This window comes from Globicephala melas, chromosome 5 (genome assembly GCF_963455315.2).
Source record: "Globicephala melas chromosome 5, mGloMel1.2, whole genome shotgun sequence".
Classification (NCBI taxonomy): Eukaryota; Metazoa; Chordata; class Mammalia; order Artiodactyla; family Delphinidae; genus Globicephala; species Globicephala melas.
The window spans coordinates 37,428,070-37,453,104 of record NC_083318.1 but is presented as its reverse complement, the minus strand read 5'-3'; the positions used below and the strand labels follow the sequence as shown (position 1 = coordinate 37,453,104).

Genomic DNA, 25,035 nt, shown 5'->3' with positions numbered 1-25,035 from the left:
CTCCTGGCGGAAGTGACGCAACCGGAAGCCGGAGGCGGATCGTGCTGGACGAGGGGGCGTTGTCTGGGTGGTTCGGCTGCCGGCGGAACCCGGCTAGCGGCGCTGAGGGCGGCGGCGGCGGCAAGAGAAGAGAAGGCGGCGGGGCGTGGATCGGCCTCCGAGGGGAAGGTAGGCGCCGGGCCAGGAGGCCGGCCTCTTAAGGGCGTGCGGGTTCGGCGCGGTGGGAGCACCCCGGAACCCACGCTGGGTTCCCGAGGGTCGGGCAGAGCATGGAACCACTGCCGCCCTCGCATCCCCGGGCACCGCGAGGGTCAGTGGAGCTGCCGGATCAGTCGTGTTAACCCGTGGCCGCGCGGTGCTCTGGCTCAGAGACCAAGACCGGTCCGGGGCCTCGAGCGGGGCCTTCCCCTTCGTGCAGCTCCCTCGGCATGGAAACCCCACCCGCGTCCCCTCCCGGCCTCCTCCGGCTAGTCGCTGTCGGCCGCCCGGGCACCGCCCGCGGGAAGAAGCGGGTCCCTCCCCGCCCCGGCTCGCTGCATCACGCTGTAGTTGATAATAGTGCTTAAGACTACAGAGCTCCTAGCCCCCCCCCCCCAGCCCCACTGGCGTAAGACCTCTCCGTGCCTCGGTTCCGCGTCTGTAAAACGGGTGTAATAACGGTTCCTACGTGGTGGGGTTCTTGTAGGATTTCAGGAGTTGGTGAATGTAAAGCACTCAGAGTGCCTACGGCTTAATCGCTTGGCTGCTTTTCGCAGCCCTTAAGACAGGTCGCGCACACAGAGGTGGAGACTAAGTGTGTGTTGCTTCAATGAGTGAATGAAGGTTGAACGGGGTTTGAACAGGGAATTGTGAGAAGCATTAGGCCTAGAGTGGGGCTGTGTGGGTGATAAGGAGGCTTTCTTTCTGGAGGTGAGCAGGGTTGGGAATGGAACAGAGGGTGTATGTGAGGGCTGCTATAACAAAATACCGCAGCCTGGTGGGGACCTTGAACAGTAGACATTTATTTTCTCACAGTTCTGGGAACTAGAAGTCCAAGATCAAGGTGTCAGCAAGATAGTAATCTATACTATCTTGGTATAAATTTGTAGCATTTAGAACAGGAGGATACCTTAGAGATTATCTGACCCAATGGGGGAACCCCTCCACTTTCACAGAGGAAAAAACTGAGGCCCAGAATCTCCATCCATCCTGAAACCATGTATTGAGCACCTACTGTGTCGAAGGCACACTTCTAGGTACCAGAGATACGCTGATCAACAAGACAGAAGATTTTTTTACCTTGTGACAAAGTGAGTTAGCTGAAAATATATAGAGAGCCCCGTGCCTCTTGTATCACAACACAGCGCCTGTGTTGCACGTGTTCATCCTCGTGTGCTGTGCTGTGCTTTACTTTGGTGCTTATCTCTGGGATCACCTGGATAGTCAGGTATAGGTAGTAGACTGAAGAGGCTACTGACTTATTCCAAGGAAGGCCTTTGAGCTATTGCATGTAACTTGGAGAAGTGGTTAAGCATGTGGACTTTGGAGTCAGATTCCCTGGGTTTAAATCCCAATTCTGTGCCTTATTGATTACCTATTACTTATTAGCTGTGTTTGTCCTCTGTAACTCTGTTCAGGTTATCTATTGCTGTGTGACAAACTATCCCAGAACTTGGTGACTTAAAAACTGTTTTATTTTATCTCACGGTTTTGTGGGTCAGGAATTCAGTCAGGGCCGTGCTGGGTGGTTCTTCAGCTCCACATGTGTGGACTGGGAGTGGTGATCAGCTGGAAGGGCTGGTGTGGAGCATTCATTGTGGCTTTGCTCCCACATCTGGTACCTGGGAAGGAATGGCTGGAAGGCTGGGCTCAGCTGAGCCCTTCTCCTGCCCCATGTGCTCTCTGCAGCTGTGTGTTTGACAGTCCTGCTATTGACTCAGGCCTTCTAGAGCCTGTGTCCAAAACGTGGAAGGTGGAAGCTGTCGGCTTGTAGGGCTTGGGCCCAGAAATGGGCACAGCTTTACACCCTTCCTTTTACCTGTTCTGTTGATTAAGGTAGAGGCTGTTCAGATTCAAGGAGACCTAGATCCCACCTCCCCTTGGGAAGAGGGTCAGAGAAGTTGTGGACCTCTTTTATCCACCAAATGCCTCATTGTTCTCGTCTGTAAAATGAGGCTAATAGTATGTAGTATCTATTTTACAGTTATTCTGAGGATTAAATGAGTTAATATGTGTAAAGAGCTTCAAATACTGCCTGGCATAGAGGAAACATTTGATAAATATTTGTTGTTATTGTTACTAGGTACATGATACATTATTATTCATAGCTGTTATTCATAGGACACATAAGAAATACAAGATGCAAATTCGTTTTCTGGAGTTTTTTATAATCTTATTGGAGAGGCACAGGATTGACATCATGAAGCAATTAGAGAACTATATTAAGTAATATAGAATAGTTACAATTTTTATAGTCAAAGTAAACTGTGGAATGGTTCATAACTTTGCATGTCACTTCTCTATAGCTAGAGAATGTCTAATATAGATTCAGAATATTTTCTGTATTTTAACATTTAAGTCTTTGGAGGAAGGTTCTATGTTGTGTTTTTAATGTCCTTTTTCTCATGGGCATAAGAGCATGGGCTCCATCCAGGGTTTAGGAACCAGGAGGTGAGATGATGGGAGATGAGATGTGGAGATTCTGAGTTGAAGGGTCATACGGTTGGAGATGTTCAGCAGAAAGCTGGACATTTGGAACTGGTGGCTGAAGCTGGAGTTTCAAATTTAGGAATTGTCTGCTCTGAGCAGGTGAAAGCCAAGAATAGATGTGATGGTGATGGGAAAGAGAAGAGGGCCCAGGTGCTGAATCTTAAGGGACATTAACGTGTGGGGGGCTCACAGGGGAAGAAGTGCAGCCTGGAGATGGGACAGATCAGGGACATGGAGAACCGGGAGCCTTCTGGGCAGGAGGAGTTCCACAGTGGAGGTGGGCAGGCTGCACCACCACCTGTTGTGGGAAAGCTTGGGGGGAAGGGACTGAGGGCAGGCCACTGTGGGGAGTCTGTTTCAGCACAGTGAGAAGGGCAGCAGGTTGTAAGGTGAAAGGAGTGGTGAGAAAGTAAAGTAGGGTATGTAGATTGCTCTTTCAAACGTGTGAGAGGGGGGCCCTGTGATGACTAGATATACCTGGGGGAAAGGTTTGTTGTCCTGTTTTGTTTTGTTTTGCTTTTTTCAACACGGGGCCATCTTGGCGTGTTTACAGGGACTGGTGAACCAGTGGAGGACAGAGTGGAGCACTGAAAGGGGTGATGAAGCAGAGTCCTAGAAGGGGAGGAGAAGGGAAGTCAGCTTTGGAAGGAGAAGGCGCGCTTCATCCTTTGAGGTGAAGGGATTGAGGGGGGTGAGCGGGAAATTTGGAATCACAAAAGGAATTTAAAGGCACTCAGGGTATAGTAAGTCATTCATGGAATCAACCTGAGTGAAGTCAGCGTCACAGTCATTTTTATGGAAGAGGGAGACAGACGTGGTGAGAATGAAGAGAATGGAAAGGATTCAGAAGCACTGTTGTGGGGAATGTAGACGGAGTTGAAAAGAAACAAATAGAAAACGTTACTAACCAGCAGCAGAGATCAGCTAGCGTGCATTTTAGTGGTTGAGTATCTGCTGTGTGCCAGGTGAAGGTGGATAAGATGGTACCTTCAGAACTCACGGCAGAGTTGGAGACACAGGTGATAGGACATAATGACAGGGTATCTTACTGAAGTATTTATGCGGTAAGATCGCACAGATGTGACCCCAAAGTCAGACTTGAGGAAGGAACGGTGGGGAAGGGGAAACGTGGCCGGAAAGACTTCAGGAGCAGGTGACAGCTCAGCCAAACCGTGTTCAGAGCGTGGGCGTTATCTGGAAGGTGGGAGAGTCATTTGTCAATAAAGTATTCCCAGGGCAGGAAGTGTCAGAACCAGAGACTTTTGAGGAGAGAGCAAGGCAGAGGTCTGCAGTCCACCTGCTTCAGAATCACCTGGATGCGTACAGTGCAGATGCCTCGGCCCCAGGACTCTGCATTTTAACTGGCTCTCTAGGTGTTCCTTCTAGATAACATGAGTTGAATATTTAATACATTGCCAGGGGCTATATTAAATGTTCACATGGGTTCTCACAATTATCTCAATAACTGAGATAGGATGAGGACAGTAGGACACAGAGAAGTCATTTGCCCAGTCGTATAGCTAGTGAGTAGTGGGCTAGGGGTCCAAAACTGGCCAGGAACACAGCTTGTTTGGGGAGCTGCAGGTAGTTTATTTTGGAGGGCACACCTGGGATTAATAGGAAGTAAGCCTAATAATAATAATAATAACAATAATAACAATAATAGAAGTAGAGGCCATGTTAAAAAGATTTTGCCTTCATGGTTTAGTGACTTCTTCAGTAATGCTTATGTATTGAGAATGAAAGCAAAGAAAACAGGTAATGGCTTTTTAGTTTTTACCACCAAACTGCCATTTTAACTTCCATAGTCTCACCTCAGTCTGACTCCATTTCTCCCCACTGTTCCTCTTCCAAACACCATCTCTTACTAGACTGAGCTCCTCATCATCAGAGCCCGTGTCTTAACTCATGAAGTATCTAGCTCAGACTGTTTGTCTTCATTGTCGTGTACTTGTGTGTGTGTTTCCTCCCCTAGAATGTAAGCTTCAGGAGGGTGGGGACCTGGGGTGTTTTGCTTACCGCTGTAGCCCTTGAGCCTGGCACAGAGGAGTCAGTAAGTAGATGATGAGTGATGAAATTTTCTGTATCCATGTAATGGCTTCCGTCTCATTCAGAGTCAAAGTCAAGGTTCTTAAAAGGCCCTGCAAGGCTCTACGTGGTCTGGCCCTCTGCTTGTCCTTCCCCTCCCTGCCTCTCCCTTCCCCCTGGTGTCAGGTCCTCCCTCTCCCTTGGCTTCAGCTGCCCACTCAGCTCCGGCTCACACTTCATGATTGCCAGTGTTTCTGTTCCAGGAGCCCCGGCTCATTCCTGTTCCTTCCTCAGGTCTCTGCTAAAGTAGCGCCTTGTCAGAGAGGCTGGAGGGACGAATGGATGGAGGTGCTGCCTTGCGGTACCTCTCTTATTGCCGTCTTATGGTGTGTGTTCATTTATTTTGGCTTGTGTCTTATCTCCCCAAATAGGCTCGTAATTTTCCTCAACTTCTACTTCAGTGCCCCATATACAGCTGCTCAATAGTATTGATTTCATCTTATCCAGTTGGCCATTTTCCAACCTCATAAGTGTTTATATATGTATATTTTTTCATTGAAGTAATCTAAGTAGAAATGAGAGACGTGCATGTAGTATTAGCATGGTCATATTCTGGATTTGCACTGCCAAATGTGGTGACTGTTTAAGTATAAATTACATTACATGTTCAGTTCCTCGGTCGTACTCACCACATTCCCAGTGTTCAGCGGCCCTGTGTGGCTCACGGCTGCTGTATTGAGCAGTGCAGATAAGGAACATGTCCATCATTGCTGATGGTTCTGTTGAACAGCGTTGGTCTAGATGCTTCAGAAGCTATGTTTTTTGCTCGTTTTTTTAAACTGTTGTGACAGGGAATCATGACAGTGAAGCACAGGTCAGCCACTGGGTTTGGGTGCCATTTGATTTCTGGTGATGGCATCAGGAATCACAACTTATCCATGTCCTTTGTCCTAGGTCTCCTGGATGGTGGAGCATGGACCCAGTTGCTACTCACAGCTGCCACCTCCTCCAGCAGCTGCACGAGCAGCGTATTCAAGGCCTGCTTTGTGACTGTATGTTGGTGGTGAAAGGAGTCTGCTTTAAAGCACATAAGAATGTTCTAGCAGCTTTCAGCCAGTACTTTAGGTACATATTTTAGACTTTGTTCTTCCAATTGTACGGAGAGAAAGCTCTTCTAGAATGGAACTATTTTGACTAAATTTTATTTTCTCCTTGGATTTCACTCTCCTTATCTTTTGTAGCACATTGTGGGTTTTTTGCTTTTGTATTGAATATTTAGAGTAACCTGAGAGGGAAAGAGCCTTTTAACTAAAATATATTTGGGGCACTTGAAACTATTTTGGCACTTTGTCTTTGATTTTAATAGTTCCAATTAACGTCCGTCTTCTGTATACATTTCTTATCCTTTCAGAATAAAAAGATTGAGAAATAGAATTTCTGGTAAGAACATTTCTTTGATAAGAAATCAGAGAGCATTCTATACGCTATTTTTTTTAAATTAAAACATTTTAGTTTTTGTTTCTCATTTGACTATTCTAAGTAAACAGGTTTGAACTCAGTTTACTTACCCCTGTAATCATTTTTGCCTCAGTGAAAGATTTACTTATAAATAATAATATCAAGCGATAGTATTTCATTTATTTTTAACATTAGATTATGTATTCTACATACATTTTCTGATTAACTAGATTTATCTCTCTTTAAGCACTAAAGCTTCTTTTTCAGTACCTTTTTTCCCCTAAAATTCATACTATTTTATTGCTCTAGTAAACAACATATGGAAAAGGATTTACTCATTCCTTGATAATCCTGAATCATCAAATTAAATCCCAGCTGTCATATATGCTACAAGTTGTATTATAGTGGATTGGCTCACTGAGGTAGGCAGCACTTTTTGCCCGTGTGCAAAATGGTCCCCTACTTGGTCTTTGCTTGTTCTGTTTTCATAGAACAGTTAGGTTTAGATGTTGTGATACATTGGCTATTTTGAGTTTTCCCCACTCTACTTCTGATATGTACTTTCCTTAAGTACATATTAGAACAGAACTGAAGGCTGTTTGGGGGATGCAGGTGATTGCATTTGATAAAAAGTCTTTAACAAACTTGCAAGACAATTTACCTGACTCAACTTGGTAGTTTTACATGCGACAAATTCATTCACCAGTGAACTTGACTTGTGCCCAGAACAAAGTGCCTGGGCTTTATGGTGCCTTTTGCCCCCGTTAACTTATAGGGCTCTCTCACTGCTGGTTTATGGACCATTGGGTTGCTGAGAAACATCTGACAGCCAGATAAATTACCGCTTAAAAAATGAGTATCTGTCAAGTACCTAGAGTAGTCAGTTTCCTAGAGACAGAAAGCAGAATGGTGGTTTCCAGGGGCTGAGGGGATGGGGATAATGGGAGTTATTGTTTCACAGGTATAGAGTTTCTGTTTGGGATGTTGAAAAGGTCCTGGAAATGGTTAGTAGTGATGGTTGTACAACAACGTGAATGTACTTAATGCCACTGAATTTATCGTATGAACCATAGTCAAGTGTTTGACATTATGTGTATTTTGCCACAATTAACAAATTGAAATTTTAAAAAATTAGTGTATATCTAGGGTTGGTTTATTATAGCTATTTTTATTTTCAGATGTTTTTAAGACAGATACGGAAATATTTTTGTATGTGTTTTATGGTCTGAGATATGTACTTTGTCAGACTAAACACAAAATATTGAAAAATGTGTGTTCTTTAGTTTTCTATACTCTGCAATTAGTATTACATATAGATAATTGCATTTTGAAAAAAAGAACAATGAGTATATTTCAAAATTTTATGGTGAGATTTCCTTGGAAGTTTGGATATTCAACACACTAATTCAGTGCGTCCGAGTTGCTTTATTGGATGGCTTGCCAAAACCTTTTAAAGGATTAAAGCATACTTAATTTTAAAATCTTGGCATTTATAGAAGGATGGTAATTTTGAATATTAACATGGATATTATTTATAAAAAAAGCTATCAGAATGTATGAACTGTTAACACTGTAAGCAGATATCCTTTCTTTTATCAGGAGCCTCTTTCAGAATTCTTCAGGTCAGAAGAATGATGTTTTTCACTTGGATATTAAAAATGTAAGCGGCATCGGGCAGATCCTGGACTTCATGTACACATCGCATCTGGATCTTAACCAGGACAATATACAAGTCATGCTGGACACGGCACAGTGTTTGCAAGTTCAGAATGTTCTGAATCTGTGTCACACATTCTTAAAGTCAGCCGGTGTAGACCAGCCACCCGGCCTGCCTTGTCACAGTACATTCTCCCTGCAAAGTGCTTTGACTCCTGACGCTAATTGTGTTATCAGTGAAAACTACGCCCCTCATTTGCTGCAGGAGTGCTCAGCAGGTGTTCAGCAGGGTAGAGTTGTGGATGAATCACATTCTCATGCCCCACCCTCAGTTGGTCTTCATACTTCCACAGCTGAAACCTCAAAACAAGCCCCTGATACGTTAGATGGCAGCTGCACAGAACTGCCTTTCAAACAGCCAAACTATTACTACAAGCTCAGAAACTTGTACAGTAAGCAGTACTATAAACAAGCCACCTGTCCCAGTCATGAGAGAATAATCAAGCAGCCTTTCACTTTCAGCACATCCTCAGACCTTCATGCCGCGGAACACCAGCCCTGTGCTGTTGGTCACGCCGAGTGTGTCCTGGAGTCCTCCGAGCACTTGCCTTCCAACTTCCTGGCCCAGCCTTTGAGTGAACCTACCCCAGACCCTGAGCCAGACCACACAAGCCAACAACCTACCAGACAGATGAGGCTCAAGAAGGCCATTCACCTTAAGAAGCTAAATTTCCTAAAGTCACAGAAATCTGCAGAGCAGACATCTGAACCCAAATCAGATGACAGGTTAACCAAGAGGATAGAATCTGCCAGTGACCATAGTGTAGAGAAAGTTAACAGCCAAAGTGCTGAAGAAAAAGAAAGTGAAGAACTCATCAGTTCTGAGAATTTTAATTGCATGAATGAGATGGAGAGGCCCGAAGACACTGCGACCCTGGAAGACCAATCCCAGACACTTCAGTCACAGAGACAGTATGCGTGTGAATTGTGTGGAAAACCTTTTAAACATCCCAGCAATTTGGAGCTTCACAAACGGTCTCATACAGGTACACTGATTCGGTCCCCGCAGGCAGAAGGAAAGGAAATAATGCAGACGATCAGACACCACTGCCTGCTCCTGTTTTTGTAAGAAGTTTTGCTATTGCTTGATGACGTCATTGATATTTACCCCCAAAAATCAAAGAGTGTTAGCTATTTTTTATTTTATACTTTTGGTGATGCCTTTTAAAGAATAATCTTCATTTCTGTAAATGCTTTCATAGAACCAGTTTAAAAGAATGGTACACGTTTCATTTTAACTTTAATTGCGGTTGTATATGGGAAACTTTCCATCTCTACAGTATGGCAGATTATTTTGATGCACTCAGATTTTCAAATTAATTCTAAAACAGATAAGCAATATTTAGTTCTCTCTTTAGAATTAGATTGTTTATTTTTTAAAAGCCTAAGGTAGGTTAATTCAGACTGAAGTAATTTAGTTTGAGTAATCCTGAAAGCTTTGGAAGGTAATTTGAATATCAGGTTTAAAAAATTGTGATTTGGGAGGCAGGAGGCAAACTTTTTAATAAGGATCAGCTTTAACCATTTGATATTTTCAAGTGAAAATCCTTCCATCTGAACATTGAATTTTCAAAGTTTTGTTACCTTAATTCATACCTTAGTTCATGTAATTCATACCTCCCCTTTCCAAAATGTTTATTTTTTCCAAAAGCTTTAAAAGAAAGTGTTATACAGTATGTGTACATTATGTAATATAATACATATATATTACTTTCCTTCCTGCATTTAAGCATGATGACTCTAGTACACATTACAAATTAATGGCAATTATCTTAGAGGCATGAGAAGGAATATGTTATAGGATGCTTCTAAAGTAACTGCTTTTCAAGGTACTTGTGTAATTGTGACCATTGATGTGATGTCCTGTTATCACTTTTGATTCCCTGTTTGCTTAGGTGTTTACTACCTCACTGCACTGTTGAGACTGAATTAATATTTATGAAAGCCCTTTATAAATTTTGGTGTATTTGAATATAAGATGCTATCATTATTATTACTCCATATGAAGACAGTATCATTGACTCAGTTTTGCCCTGTAAAAACTTAATTTAGGTCATTCTGTAATTTTCTGGAGCCTAATGATCACTATAATTTTTATTTGAGAAACTTACCTATTTAGCTTTAAAGGAAACAAGAATTGTTTATTCTGCAAGAACATCTTTGGTTAATAGTAGTCATACAGTTATATGGCACAGCTGCTTCCTGGGACATAAATATATTGAGAAGGGCAGCAGTTCTCAAAGTATGATCTGGGGAACCCTTTCAGGGGGTCATTGAGGCCAAAACTATTTGTATCATAATGTAGGATGCTCCTTGCCTTTTCCTTCTCCTTCTCCCACAAGTGTACAGTGGAGTCGGCTAAAGGCTGCAGGATCTGTGATGAGGCCTTCACTCTGGAGGCCAGTGAAAAATGTCTAGTCGTGTGTTTCAAAAATCACTCAGTTTTGATTTCTAATATGGACTATACTGCCAAATATGGCCCATGTGAACAAAAGCTCTTAGGGTCCTCAGTTGTTAAGAGCGTAAAGAGGTCCTGAGAACAAAAAGTTTTGAGAACCACTGGAGTAGGGTTGTTAACCCTGGTCACTTGAGAGTCTTAGGAACTAGTGATCTCTTTTTTCAGACTCTCATATCTCATAGGGCGGACTTTAACGTAACATCTATTATCCCTTAACTTCAGACATAAATGTAGTCCAAAATACAGCATCCATATGATTATAATTACAGTTGACCCTCGAACAACGCAGGGCTGAGGGGCACTGACCCTCTGAGCAGTTGAAAATCCTAGTCTAACTTATAGTTGGTCCTCCATTTACTGGTTCCGCCACATCTGCAGACTCAGCCAACTTCCATCATGTAGTACTGTAATATTTACTACTGAAAAAAATCCATGTATGAGTGGACCTGTGCAGTTAAAACCCTGTTGTCCAAGGGTCAACTGTACTTGGGGTCAGAAGCTCCCCCCTTATCCTTGAGGAAGCCATTAAATAGTTTTTAGGAAAAGATCAAAATAAAAGTACCTTAGCAGAAGCCCATAAAGCTGGCACACCCCAGCAATACAGTAGGAAGGGAAACATTTGTGTTATTTTTTTAAAAGGCTCTTAATGAACGCACTTGATTTGAGGGGAGTGGGAAAAATGGAAGGTTCTTGGTCTTAACAGTCTGTTTATTAGGGTTCTAGAGGTGTTAAAGGCAGTACCTGAAGTATGTTTTTAAACAGATTATTTTCTAGAGACTGTCTTCAGAATTGCTGTGGTTTCTTTGTAGTAGAGTCCATTCTTTCCATCTATTCTGTACCAAACTGTAATTATTCAGAGTTGCTGAAGTCGGGGCCAGGCAGTCAGCAGGGGAACATGTCTCATCATGGAATCTTCTTTTCCCCTGTCAGCACGTTGCAACCAAGGCTGAAAGGCAGTGGGGAGGGGATTTTTCCTATCACACTTTCAGGAGATCCCGCTCTGCTTTGGGCTGTCCCAGGTTCATACCTCATGTGGTGTGAATGAGTCACCCTGGTTCTGTTAGGAATCGGTGGTCATTGCAGGAGTCAGGCTGAGGACGGGTGACCAGGTTCATGCTGTTCAGCCAGAAAACTCACATTTGATTTTCAACTGAAGGAAAAGTATGTGTCCAAAGCCTAAATATGGTTTGAATGCAGATAAATACGTTTGATTTCAACACAGGTGTAAATTTGGAGAACAATTTAATTTTTTAGAGAAAAGTAAATATAGATTTCACTTTTATCATCTCTGCCTGTCATCTAAGGGCGCGAGAGATGATGAGGATGAGGACAGAGGCTCCCGTTTTCATAGTCTGTTGATAAAGTATGTAATGCTGTGGTTTGGAAGGTGGGACAAAAGAGACAGCTTAAACATTTTACACAGAAAACTATCCTGCAGATGTTACCCATGGTTTTACAAGTTGTTGTTTTGTTTTGTTTTGTTTTAGGTGAGAAACCTTTTGAATGTAACATTTGTGGGAAACATTTCTCTCAGGTGGGAATTCTTTTATTTATTGTTAATAATTGGAAACCTGAAACCCAGTGTTTATTTTTATTACAGATAAGATATACTTTTGGACTTGGGAGAGAAGCCTCTGATGATATCTGTAACTTAAAAGACTTCAGACTAAATCAAGAAAAAAATAATTTTCAAGAAAAGAAATTTCTAGTTCATTGGGCGGAAAATACCATTTTTTATAAGTGTGTGAACTCTCACAATACCTTTTTCCCCCATTAAGGATGGGTCCATTTCTAGTATATTTCTTTTCCTCCACAAGTGATATAAACCATATTGAACACCACTTGGGGGCTGCACGTTGTGCTGGGCTGGATCCAAGACAAATGTCCTTATTCTTACTGAGACACTAGGTGTTAGGATGTTGGAGAAAAGACCAAACACATTTCATTCCCTGCTTTCACTACCATTGCACATGTATTCTCTCACTCAGCTGGCATGTGTTGTGTCCTCCTGTGGGCTCTGTACTGATCTGGGCACTAGACGTAGAGAAACCTAGAGATTGAATGTTCTAAAGAAAATTTTGAACATGATAGAATGGCTGTGGGATCCTGCTTTTCCTTCTGAAATGGAAGGTAACTCTTCCCTTGCCACGTGCCGGGCATTGGCATTCCAGAAGCTTCTCGCAGGGTCCCAGTGCACAGTCCTGCAGAGGAAGCAGTCACCCCACAACTGTTTTTTACACACGCATGCTAATCCTGGAGTAACAGCATGTGCAAATGCTGTCTTACTGGGGAAGGACCTTGGGGCTGGGCCTCAACGGAGGACTCGAGCCCTCTATTGTGGAGAGAGCGGGGCAGCGTGGCCCCGTGGAGCACGGCAACAGCAGGAGTGCGGCCCCTGCTTTTGTCACATCCCCACGGAGCCGGCTCTTCCAGTTTACCCTTCATCAGTCTCCCACACACCCAGACCTGCCATCTAATTACTTCTCACTCTTCCTACTGGCTGCAAGCAGTGATTCACCTCATCCTAACGTGTTCCTGTGTATTACTAGTCCAGGCAGGGTCCGTGCACCCACCAAGTGTTCAGTGAGCTGCTGCTGAACTGAGTGGAGGGGTCGTTGCTCCACCTGCCTCTCTCGTTGAGGCCTGTGCTTCTTCCTACCAGCCTCACCTGGGGGTCAGAGCTTGGCCTCTAGAGCCAGACAGTCTGGATTTGGATCCAGCCTCTGGTTTACTGCTCTGACCTTGGACAAGCTACCTAACCATTTGGCACTCAGCTTTCTTATCTATAGAGCAAGGGTGTGAGACCCTTGACCCCCATGGTGTGTGAGGAGTCAGTGAGTTCATAAGATGATTAGCATCTCACCTGGCTCATGGTGAGTCCTCAGGACACGTCACTAGTCCCTCTCCTGTTGCCATTGCCTCCCTTCTCTCTCTGTCCTCTCTGCTCTTGTAGACCAGTCTTCCTAAGGTGCACTTTCTCCACCCCACATCCCACCATTTTAACCTTTCTAGTTTTGGTGTAGTGGGAAAGCGTAAAACCTGGATTAATGACCGTTAATAGTTAGCAATCTCTACGCTGGGCCTCATTTTTCTAATTCTTAAAAATAGGGATAATACCACCTCATGGGACTATTAGAATTAAATGAAAAAATGGACATGAAAGTCCTTTGTACGTTTACGTTGTGATAACAATTTAGGTTCTCTCCTTTTCTTGCTTGGAACCCTTCCTTGACTCTTCAGTGCTAACCAAATAAAGTGTACCCAGGCATTCAAGCATCGAATCTGCCTTCGGCCTTCTCTCCTGGCGTTAATGCCGGGCTCACCCTCAGAGATTCTGACTCTGCTGGTTGGGGCTGGGGCTTGAGTGTTGGTACTTTTTAATACAGTGGTTTGGATGGCAGCCCTGTCCACTGCTTCAGACCTTGTCCTACACTTTCCCTCTCGAGTCCCACCAAGGGCAGCCCTGTCAGATAAACGTTACAGAAATCCTCTTCTGTGTTGGTGTCTCTATGTTTACCAGATTTTTATGACTGTAAAGTTATGTATAATAATAGTTTACAGATGTATATCACTGTTTTATTTCATAATGAAGTAACAAAATTTTTGTGAATAAGCTCTGCCATGTGCTAGGGCACAAAGACAAGTAAAGGCTTCAAGGAGCTTTGCGGTTAGAGGAAGAAACAGTTGTATAAACTGATAAAGCACAATGAAACGCTGCAAGTGCCGTGACACTTGTATAGGCAACGGTATGAAGAGGAGAGTAGTCATTTCTACCTGAAAGCTGGCGGGGGCGGGGTGGGCACTGAAGACGGAGTCATTGATCAGCCTAGAGTCTCTGGCATTCCAGGTGGAGAGAGCAGTGGTGGCGTTTACACACGAATACTCAGTAACCTGTCCTTCATTTCTCATACGAACTGGAATACGTGTGGTTACAATGGACTGGAAATATTTTCCTTTCTGGAAGATTTAGAAAACAGACCTACCAATAAGAATTAATCTTTTATGCTGTGTAGTATTTCGCAGTGTTAGTCTTTTTTTTTTAAAAAAAAGGTCAGCCACAACCTTAATTATAAGTCAGCAAGCAGTTTGAGACCTCAGCTTTAAAACGCTGTGATAAGCCTGGATTGTGACAACAAACTATGCACGTATTAATATAATTCTGGACACTGTACGGGCCTGGATCTCAGCAAGTAAGAGTCACGCAGTACTTTAGAGTATGAATGAGGCTCCATTTGGAGCCACGTGTCTCCCGTGTGGAGGAGAACCTGGGCCATTTGATGCATCCAGGGGAGAAAACTAAGATAGTGACAGGTCTGGAGTGCCTGTCACATGAGAAACAGGAAAAGGGAAACAGTGTATTTAGCTGTCTTTGGGGAGAGGAATGGAGTTGCTTTGTCTCTCCAAGGAGGCAGAATAGAAACACTGAGCAGCTGCTGCAGAAGGACAGGTTCTAAGAGGCTCGGTGCCCTCCCAGCAGCTCCTGTGTCGTGTCCAGGGCATGACTGACGGGATACAGCATCCCGTAGGAGGCTGCTTAGACACATTCCAGGGCAGTGATGTGGCCCGATGCCAGGGGTGGCAAAGTTTCATCCCATCCATGGTGAAAATGCAAAAAATAAGAATATTTTAATGAACTTTTCTTAAATTTTTAAATTTTCAGCTCTGAGGTGATATTTCTCACATTTTCAGTGTTAAATATCCTTTTATCAATATAATGATCATTGTTCTTTAGGTGATATCTCAGTGTTAATCTCCATATTTTTTTTTGTTTTGTTTCAAAGTCTTAAAACTTCTGAACTAGATTACTTTTAAGATCTGAGTTCTCTTTCTCTGAAGTTTTACGGTTCTCTATTTTTTTATATAAACAATCAGCAGCCACTAGAAGAGTACTCTGCCGGAGAATCTCTGCCTGGTTTGATCATGTTTAAATACTGAGTTTCAGGTACCTATTAGAAAGAGTTTATTTTTTAAACTGCTCAACAAATCAGGTGTTAACTTCTTTTCTACAACAGAGTTTTTCACTTCAAAATTCTGACAACTCCATCCTAATTTAAAATGGTATCCACTTAGAAAGGGTGGAACTTCCTTTTGTGCAGATATTTTTCAGCCCAACAGCAGCACAAGCTTTTGAGTCCACAGACGAAGCTGAATTAGAATATTCCATCCCAGCTATGGGGGCTGAGGCTGCTTCCCTCCCAGAGCCTCTGTTTACTTCCTGTAATGTGTGAATTATACTTTATGAGGACATTGTGACGACTCACTGAAACACTATTTGCAACTGCTTAGCAAAGTGTTCCATTCATAGTAAACTCTTCATAAATGAGGGCTACTAGTATTAGCACTTACTGGAGTTTTCATGGATCCAACTATAGATGATTTCTAAGATGTGTAATAAAGCATAGCAAAGTTTACCAAAAATAAATACTCTTGACTAAAGGGCAAATAATCTGGGCCCCACTGTGCTATGTAATTCGGTATAAATTATCTGAATGCATTATTGGATGTTTTTGCCTGAATGTTTCCATTATTTAATCTACTTTTATACCATTTATCAGACTAATTTGTGCTCCTTTATTTGGGGGAATGATAATTACTTTCATTAGACATGTCCAGTATTAAATAGCTAAGGAAACATCTTAAAGTTTATTTTACTGTTGTGTACTATAATATTAAGTGGAAGATCATTCAGTTTGAAAACAAGTAATTGTTTACTTTGAAAACCAAAGTAATTGTTTACTTGTTTACTTTGAAAATAAGTAATTGTTACGCTTTATTTAAAAAAGAAAGATGCAGCATTGCTAAGAATCAAATCAGAATGCATTTCAATCATAATACATAGTTTACAAAATAACTTGAAACAAGAGGGATCTAATTTAACTGTTGAGCAGATGGTGCTATTCAAATTGTTATTTAAATGAAAAGCTTTTCTGAAATTTGGAAATGACTGATTTAAAGCCCTCAGTGGTGCATTATCTCCACTCCAGTGAACTGGTTCCTGTATGGCAAAGTGACTGCTTGTCATACTGAATTCAGCACAAGCTAGTTTATTCACAGAAACTTGCACGCCCTCATGTAAGACAAGAGTTTAAACTCAGACAAACTAATATTAATTTCTGGCCTACCATGTAACTAGAGCAACTAATTTATTTATCTGAATCTCAGTTTTACACCTAGAAAACAGAGATAATAATACCAATTTCTAAGAGTAATTTAGTTATACTGTACTTGTAAAGGCCTGAGTAGACCAAATATCTATTGCTGTTGACATTTGCTGTTTTATTACTGTTATTAATAGTCATTCAGTTAAAAGCTGGGTATTTCCCAGTGTTTTGCCAGATTCTTTCTCTTTGGTTATCTAAAATAAACAAGTTTTTTCCTAAGCTATATTTATCATATTCTGAAATGTAGTCTCTAACTTAGTGTTTCCCAGAGTCTGATAGACATAAAGAATCTTCTGTGTTATATAACATAAAATCTACAGACAACATTCTTTATACCTGTCCACGGGTTCAGAACCACCTTCAAACCTATAACCATGAACTATCTTTGCATTTCGTTTAAAATATACATAGCAAATTTGTAAATTTACATAGCCAAGTTTGTGAGTTGGGTATTACTGTTCATTCTCTTTTTTTGGCTAATTTTGTGCATAAGGCCTGCAACATTATTACCCTTAGATATAGTCATCCTGCTCAGTGTTTTTTTGTAAGAGAACACTATAAAAAAATTAAGTTGGGAAATGACAGATTGAGAGTATTATATTATAACAATGGAAGATTGTGTTTCCAAATCCTAATTTGAAACATTTGCCAGTAGCTTTTGTAATATCTGAGGCATTTGCAGGTTTAATTTCACTGTACTTTAGGCAATTTAATATTGATTTCCTGTTGATTAGTACATGGAAATCTATTTTGTGATCTCCATTTAAATCAGTTATTCTTCGTAAAGCCCTGCTAGTTTCAGAGATTAGAAACGTAAAAGGCCTGCAGCTGAAGGACTACTGTGAATCTCCTGATTTGCTTTTTTGCACGAAGGTGAAAATGACCAACCTGTCAGGCAGAACAACTGTACTGCCAAGAAGAAATACTTTTTGGAAATGTCTTACTTTCTTTATAAACAAAAGCTATTTTTCAGGAAGAAACAACGAATACTGAAATAACCAAGTACAAGTGCTACCTTTTTTTCAAATGATGTTGCGTATAGGTGGTCCAGGTTTTAAAAAAAAAAATGAAATAAAATACATCAAGAGCTGTTTACAACACAAGCTTAGCGACCCCTAAAGCAGCCTCCACAGTGTGTCGGGCCCATTTTAGAGGGGTGCGACACCGTGGACGGACCAGGGGCTGGCGTGGAGCAGAGCTGAGAGGCTCCCCTGTTCAGCTCACTGCTGGGCGGGGCTGCTCCTGACTCAGAACCAGGCCGGACCTTGATCTCCTTGCATGTGGCTGCGTCTGTCTGAGTCGTGCATCCGGAGTCTTCATTTGGAAGTTGGACTGGAACCTGGCTAAATCTGCCAGTTTTCCTTTTGAATTCATGTGCTCTTAAAATTTTTTTTTCACTATTGGCATGTTTTTTCTTTTCCTTTTTTACAGGCGGGTAATTTGCAGACTCACTTACGTCGGCATTCTGGGGAGAAACCATACATCTGCGAGATCTGCGGGAAGAGGTCAGTGCTGGGCTCGTTCATTCGCACGTCAGGAGCAGTCTTGGCATCTCTGAGCCACGTAGGGGCTCACTGTCACTCAGGAACACAGTAAAGCCAAACCCTCTGGCTTTTCTTGTGACACACATGAGAATAGCAAAAAGAAATGGAAATGTTAATTAAAGGAAAGAGAATCTAGGACACAAGTCTTAGGAAATGGGATTTTACATGAAACAAAATTATGCTAAAATTTCCATTCATTCCAAAAATGTCTGTTAAAATAGATGACTGGCCCCCACGGAGGTGACTGTCTGGTAGGGGTAATGAGACTCGCAGCCTGAATGCCTGGAATCAGGAGAGGAGGTGGTAGGAGGCACCCCAGCTGCGCACCCAGACCTGTGAAGGGCCGAGAGTTCAGCCACAGGAAGGCCTGGCAAGCCTGAGGGCTGGGGAGGCCTTGGACTTGGAAAGTGAGGCTTGACTTGGTGACAGTCTCCCTCTGGAGGTGGAGAGCAGTATGAGGAGATGGTCCCTCCTCTAGGCACACCGGCCTGCAGCGTGGACTCCCCGCCCTCACTGGGGGTGTTTGTCGGGAGTCCACATACTCTATGATCTATTGGTTGGTCATTCTAGGACAGCAGGCAACAACCAGGACTATACCAGTCACACAGTGTTTTCTTCATTCGTTTAACCAGTCATTCATTCAGCATTTATTAGTCACCTACTGTGTGCTAAATGCTGTGTTGGGAACATACAGATTCTCGGCCCCTGATAAGTTCGTACTCAGGAGTTGGGGGCGGGGTGGGATGGGCATAGGACAGCTATAGTCACAGTCCTCTGCTAGGATGGGACAGCACTCTTGATTCGGTTCCAGGAAGACAGTTACCTTTGCAGATGGTAGAAAACAAAGAAGTGAAAGCTACCTAGCCTGACATGTCTCCCTTTCTGCCATAGCTGCCCAGGTTTAGTGCCCAGGTCACATGTACTGCCTGTTTGAGGCGCCTCTTAGTATAAGCCCCCTGCTGCTTCGCTTGGGGTCCCTGTTTTGCAGGATGTTTTAAATGTGAGCCTTCTGAGCTCCATGCATTTAAAATCATGTCTCTATGCAACACCTTCCCCCAAATGCAACCTCTTATCCTGCTATCGAGTGTGGTGGGAAGGAAAGAGCATAGAGCTTCATACTGGGGGTTGGGTTGGAGTTACTCCCCAAGCCAACTTAGTGATCACCTCTGAAGAAGAAAGGTTAGTGAAAGTAGGTAAGAAAAAATGTTTTAGAAACAAAACACTTGGATCATTTTCTACTTTCCTTTAAAAAGAGAATAAAAGTAAACTTTTTTGTTTTTTTTTAAATCTCTGAAATGAAATCAGGCCACTCCTCATCACATTCCGAAGTAATAGAGGGAGCAGCTCATCTCCTCCCTCAGCGACTTGCAATTAGAAAGATTTGCAGTGACGTAGAAAGGCTCTTAATTGAATTTCCAAATTGCATTACAGGTTTGCAGCCTCTGGTGATGTCCAGCGTCACATCATTATTCACTCAGGAGAAAAACCACACTTATGTGACATCTGTGGTCGAGGTATAGCTGAGGGTTTCCCTTTTCTTCCTTGAAAATTTCTGATTAAAATGTTCTCAGCCCTTCAATTTAACCCCTGTTGTGGTCTCTCTAGGGTTCAGTAACTTCAGTAATTTGAAGGAGCACAAAAAGACACACACGGCTGATAAAGTCTTCACCTGTGATGAGTGTGGAAAGTCTTTTAACATGCAGAGGAAGTTGGTAAAGCACAGAGTTCGGCACACGGGTGAGCGGCCTTACAGCTGCTCTGCCTGTGGTAAGTTCCTGCCCACCGCAGACCCGCGGTCACCTGGTCATCCGTGTGGGGAGGGCACCGGGGTCTGTGCCCACTCCGTCCTGGGCTGTTAGGGGTCTCAGATAAGTCGTCCCTTTTTTCATGGGTAAAATGGAAGTGATGCTGTTTCTTAACCACCTTGGTCCTCTGATTCGTCTGCATTTGTGTAGCAGGCATTTACTGAGTGTCTGCAAGGTATCAGGAACCGTCCTGGGTGCTCCAGTTACACAGATGACTGATACTGAGTCCCAGGTGCCCTGTGCTCCTGGTCTGGGCCCGTGGAGGGTTGGCAGTTGGAAAAGCGGGGGAGAGCGTGGGGTGCAGCAGCAGGGGCTAGAGCATGGTGGCCTGCTGGGGCCTCGGGGGCACACGGTAGGCTCAAGAGGGAGGGCTTCTTGAGATCATATTGTGTATCATGAAGCAAAGGTCGTTTCTACGGCATTTGACGCCTCAGAAAAGTCATCAGGAAGGAAAGGGAAGGCTGGCAGCTCTCAGTTTCCAGGCACATCACTGCACAGATGAGGAAACTAGGATTGCAAGTTAGGTCGCCTGGTACCTGTGATAACAGAGTGTTGGAACCTCTGAAGAACTGGGAGGGCCTGTATGCATGTGTGGTGCAGCTGTGCACATGTGCACACGTGTGCCCCTGACAATGTGGATTGAATCGCAGGCAAATGAGTGAATAACCATTTTTACGATTACCTGTTTAGAACAAATAGGAAAAATGCTCAGAGTCAGGCTGTGGGGAGCCTGGAATTGGGGCATCCTCGGAGTGGCTTGTTCTAGTTGTGGTTGGTATCTAAATTAGGGCAGGACGCGTGGGATGTAACCAAAGGGAGGCAGCTTTGTTTGTATCTCCCACTTACACTGTGTACAGATCTCCTGGACACCAATGTCGGCAGCTCCATTACTATTAAAGGGTAAAATTGCATCACTTTAAATCACAAATGCAGTCTCAAATCACTAGTTTAAAATGTCAGTTCTAAATTATTATTACAACTGTGAACTTGATTTCAGGTTCACTCTTCTCTTCCTTCCCCAGCCAGGCCTGCTGCTGGCTAAGACCCTGTAGAGAAAGCAGTGCAGCAGGACCCTCTCTTCCCCCCACTTCGTTTCCACCCCTCCAGCCACTCACTGACCATGGTTTCTGACCCTAACAAGGTCAGCTTTCAGGGAAAGGGGGAGGGAGAAAGGGAGCAGGAATGGTCTTTCATGACAGGTTCAAAGCTTTATAACACCTTTATTGAGATAAATCCCATACTGTAAAATCTAGCCATTTAAAGTGAACGGTTCAGCGGTTTGGGTGTATTCAGTGTTGTGCTACCCTCACCACCATGTAATCTTAGAACCTTTTCCTCACCCTAAAAAAGAAACCCCACACCCATTAGCAGTCACTCCCCATCCCCTCCCGCCAACCCGAGGTAACCCTTAATCTACTCTCGGTCCCTATAGATTTGCCCGTTGCAGACATTTCATATAAATGGAAACATGTAATACGTGATCTTTTGTAACTGACTTCATTTCACTTAGCAAATCTGCTCTGAGCATTCATGTACATGTTTTTGTGTGGATGTATGTTTTCATTTTCTTGGATTCAAAAGACAGTTTCCGTTTTAAGGTGGCTTCCCATTCTGAGCTTTGCTGAGTTTAAAGCTTGGTCCTCTCTCTGCCCCTTCCTTCCCTCCTTCCCCCGTCCCTGTCCCTGTCCCTGTCTCTCCAGCATTTCATGCTTCTTCTAAAGACAGCCTTCCCTTCCACTCTGTCCTCCTTCCCCAGCACTCAGCTGTACTTTTCCGAGATGGAAAGGTGCATTTTCTTTCAGCGGGACTTCCTTTAGTGCTTGGTTTTGTAAAAGCAGTTTCCTCCGAGGAGACTTTCTCTGTTGGCACCCCGACGCCTCTCTAGGCAGTCCTCTTAGGCCCCAGGCTGGCTCATTTCCCATCTGGGGACATACTCACATTCCGTGCTCTGGGGGATTGCAGGCCCACACCTGGAGGCAAGCGCTGCCCCACCGTGACCTCCTGATGGACACACATCGAGCCTGGCTGCCCTGTCTTGACTTGAGGGCAGAGGGGAGACCGCTCCCATATCCCCTGCCTCGCTGGGAACTCTACTGTGGCTGAAGTTTATACACGTTAAGGACCCTGAAAATAGTTAACACCTTTTGCCTACTAATTCCACTACTGAGAATTTATCTTAAGGAAACAATGAAAAGATGTTAGTCGAACCTCAGGTATAGTAGCAAACAGCTGGAAGCAGCCCAGATAGCCCACTGTTGCTTGACCAGGGCTGGATAGCTGAGAATTCAAATATAATGACATAGGAATAAGTGAAAAGTTCTAAAATATGTGTCCATGTAAATTGTGTAGTTTGTTTCAGACCTTGGTAAATGTGTTATGACTTCTATAAGGTTATTTATTGGTTTTTCTCTTCCGATCTTCTAACCTACTCTCATGACGGGACTAGATCCCCTACCTCTAGCTTATACCCAGAGAAAGGAAATAGGACCTGGAGAAGGATGCGTAAAATTATGTTAAAAGCTGAATACATAAGTACCTTCAGAAAAGATGCTTCTAAACTATAGATTGGCTGTGTTAGATTTGTGAAAATCTGAACAAAACTGATGCGGTTTCCCAGTGTGGGCGTTTGGGGCAGGCGCCCAGGCCCACCCAGCGAGTACTCCTGTGCAGGGAGACGGGGCTCCAGAGCCCTCGCACGAGACGCCCAGACCAAGGCTGCAGGTTGGAGGGGCTACAGCCGGAGAAGAGTGGAAGAGTCTGGAATCAGAGCGAGCAGGTGACAGCAGGGCTCAGCTGAGTTCACATGGAAGCAGAGTCCTTTGGGGTTTAGCAGGGGTGGAGGGGACTCCTTCCAGAATGTTCTCCTCTGAAAAAATCCCTTTTTCTTCTTCCAGGAAAATGTTTCGGAGGATCTGGCGACCTCCGCAGGCACGTCCGCACTCACACAGGGGAGAAGCCGTACACGTGTGACATCTGCAACAAGTGCTTCACCCGCTCTGCCGTGCTGCGGCGGCACAAGAAGATGCACTGCAGGGCTGATGACCAGGGGCAGGACGCTCTGGAGGAGCTCACGCAGGCCATCGAGACCTCGGACCTGGAGAAATCTCAGAGCTCGGATTCTTTTTCTCAGGACGTGTCCTTGACTTTGATGCCCGTGTCTGTTAAAATCCCCGTCCACCCAGTGGAAGAAGACTCAGGGGCAGAATTTGACGGCCACTGTAAGTTCCGGTCCCTGGTTCAGTCTCACGGAGCAAGTGAGCAGGAGAAGCTCAGCTTGGGTCCCCTCAAGCTCGCCAAGCCTCATGTGCCGCAGGCGCAGCACCAGGCCTACAGCTACTCGGGCGTGGAGGCCTCGGCTGGCACGGAGCCGCTGCAAGCCGACGGTATGGCCGCGATCCGCTCGTCCCTGGCTGCCCTGGACCATCACTGCGCCGACCCCCTGGGCAGCCGCGCGTCCGCCCCTGCGTACAGGAACTCGGAGGGACAGTTCTTCTCCAGCATGACCCTCTGGGGGCTGGCGATGAAGACGCTGCAGAATGAAAGCGAGCTGGACCAGTGAGGTCCTCTGTCAGCAGCTCAGCATCAGAGGCGGCTTTAGCCCGAGAGGCTAGACTCTGTCCCTCCTGACAGGGGGTGGTCGTCGGAAGTGCCTTGAGCTCAGCGTGTGGGAAGAAAGGCCTCCTGGCACATCGTGGAAGTGGACGAGGGACTGAACAAGCCTTGTGCCCCAGAAGGCTTGAGAGACCGTCTCCCAGACGTGGTGTGAACTGCGTGTAACTACTGTACATTTTGGTCGTGGTAAAGGGAAAATATATGGGTATAATAATACAGATATTATTTTTGCATTTTTACATGACTGAAATTTGTAGCATTTTGTATTTTTATTTACAAAAAGATTTTATTTGTATAGGAAACTCATACTATAATTTAATTTGAATAAATAAAAGTTGCCTTTCTGTATAATATTGTGTTTCCACAAATATTTTTATTAACCCAAAGACCATAGTGGTATGAAAAGAGACATCAACGAGGGCTCACCCTGCAGGGATAAGTGCCAGGTTCAGTTCTTGTGCCATCTTGGACAGTGGGCTTTGGGAGCCCTCAGAACGGAGCCTGAGTCCTGGCTGCCACTTCCTGGTCAGGTCATGGGCAAGCTCCTCAACCTCCTAGAACCTTCTCTGGGTTTGCTTTTCTGCAGCATGAGATGAATAACTTTCAGCATTCTTACAAGGCTCAAATGATCTCCTCGTCCACTTGAAAATACCTGCCCAGGGTCTGGTTGCTGACAGAGCTTCTAAGCATGTCCAGTCTCTCAGCCTCCCAGCAGACCTGCCGGCCTCTGCGGGACAGTGAGTCGCGCCTGTAGCGCTGTCGCGGGAAGGTCAAAGTGAGAGCAAGTGCACTGAAAGTGCGGTTACCTGTGTGGGCCGCGGAAGTCACTGGCCTGTAGAACTGCTTGCACAAAGGACTAGGATGCTTGAGGGTGCCGTCGTCATCAGCTCTGGCCCGGAAATAAAATATGACAAACGAGAGAGGCACGGGTAGGTGAGGATTTTCATGGAAAACCCGTGGTTGCAGAATAGGACGTCAGCTCTGAAGTCAGATTCAGGTTCAGCTCCTGACGTTCCCAACCGTTAAGGGCGCTGCAGTCCCGCAAGGCTGCCCTGAAGATGGAAGAGCCTGAGGTCGCGGGGGGCTGCAGCCTGCACGAGGACATGCGGCTGGTAAAGCTGAGACCCACGGTCTCCTTGGGGCCGCACCTGGCTCAGAACTTGATGCCTGGCAGTCGCACATGGATGGTCATCGCCCTCTGCCTTCCCGCTTGTCCCCTTTCTCATCCCCGCCTTCTCTTTCCAGCTCCTCCCTCTAGTACTCCAGCCCCAGCAGCCCTGCATCCCCACCAGGACCTGGAGCCCATTGGTCAGCTCATCTTCTCACTGCCCCTCACCCCTCATGTCCCTGTCTACCTCTTTCCCAGGCTGCACCCCATGGGCCAACATGCTGTGATCCACCTGCCGGCCTCTTTATCAAGCTTCCCTGGTAAAGCCTTGCCCTCTCCTCCTGCACGTGGGGAGCTGAGCCAGGCTGGTGAGAAGCAGCCATCCTCTGGTTTCTACCACAAATTCCTGGTGAGCCTGGGGTCCGTGTGGCCTCCTTCCTCACTGATCGAGGCCCTG

General features: G+C 44.6%; 1 protein-coding gene across 3 annotated transcripts; it reads left to right on the top strand.

The window, feature by feature from the left end:
- The first annotated feature begins 42 nt into the window (after positions 1 to 42).
- Positions 43 to 23,811, top strand: ZBTB49 (zinc finger and BTB domain containing 49). 3 transcript variants are annotated; one of them, XM_030864203.2, is made up of 8 exons: positions 43 to 168; positions 5,671 to 5,841; positions 7,774 to 8,876; positions 11,836 to 11,882; positions 17,941 to 18,014; positions 19,485 to 19,567; positions 19,659 to 19,820; positions 22,753 to 23,811. In XM_030864203.2, the coding sequence occupies exons 2-8, from the start codon at positions 5,690 to 5,692 to the stop codon at positions 23,415 to 23,417; spliced, it is 2,286 nt and encodes a 761-aa protein (XP_030720063.1). In that variant the 5' UTR covers positions 43 to 168; positions 5,671 to 5,689; the 3' UTR covers positions 23,418 to 23,811. The 3 variants fall into 3 exon arrangements, with proteins under 3 accessions (XP_030720063.1, XP_030720067.2, XP_060155137.1); XM_030864207.2 differs by lacking the exons at positions 43 to 168; positions 5,671 to 5,841; positions 11,836 to 11,882 and having other exon boundaries at positions 8,826 to 8,876; XM_060299154.2 differs by lacking the exons at positions 43 to 168; positions 5,671 to 5,841; positions 7,774 to 8,876; positions 11,836 to 11,882 and adding an exon at positions 8,929 to 8,955.
- Positions 23,812 to 25,035: the final 1,224 nt, after the last annotated feature.

Bases quoted from the DNA above. Each gene is read 5' to 3' on its own strand.
- ZBTB49 (XM_030864203.2), top strand. From the start codon at position 5,690: ATGGACCCAGTTGCTACTCACAGCTGCCACCTCCTCCAGCAGCTGCAC. The intron at 8,877-11,835 runs GTACACTGATTC...GTTTTGTTTTAG, and splicing joins TCACAAACGGTCTCATACAG to GTGAGAAACCTTTTGAATGT. The intron at 19,568-19,658 runs GTATAGCTGAGG...TGGTCTCTCTAG, and splicing joins ATGTGACATCTGTGGTCGAG to GGTTCAGTAACTTCAGTAAT.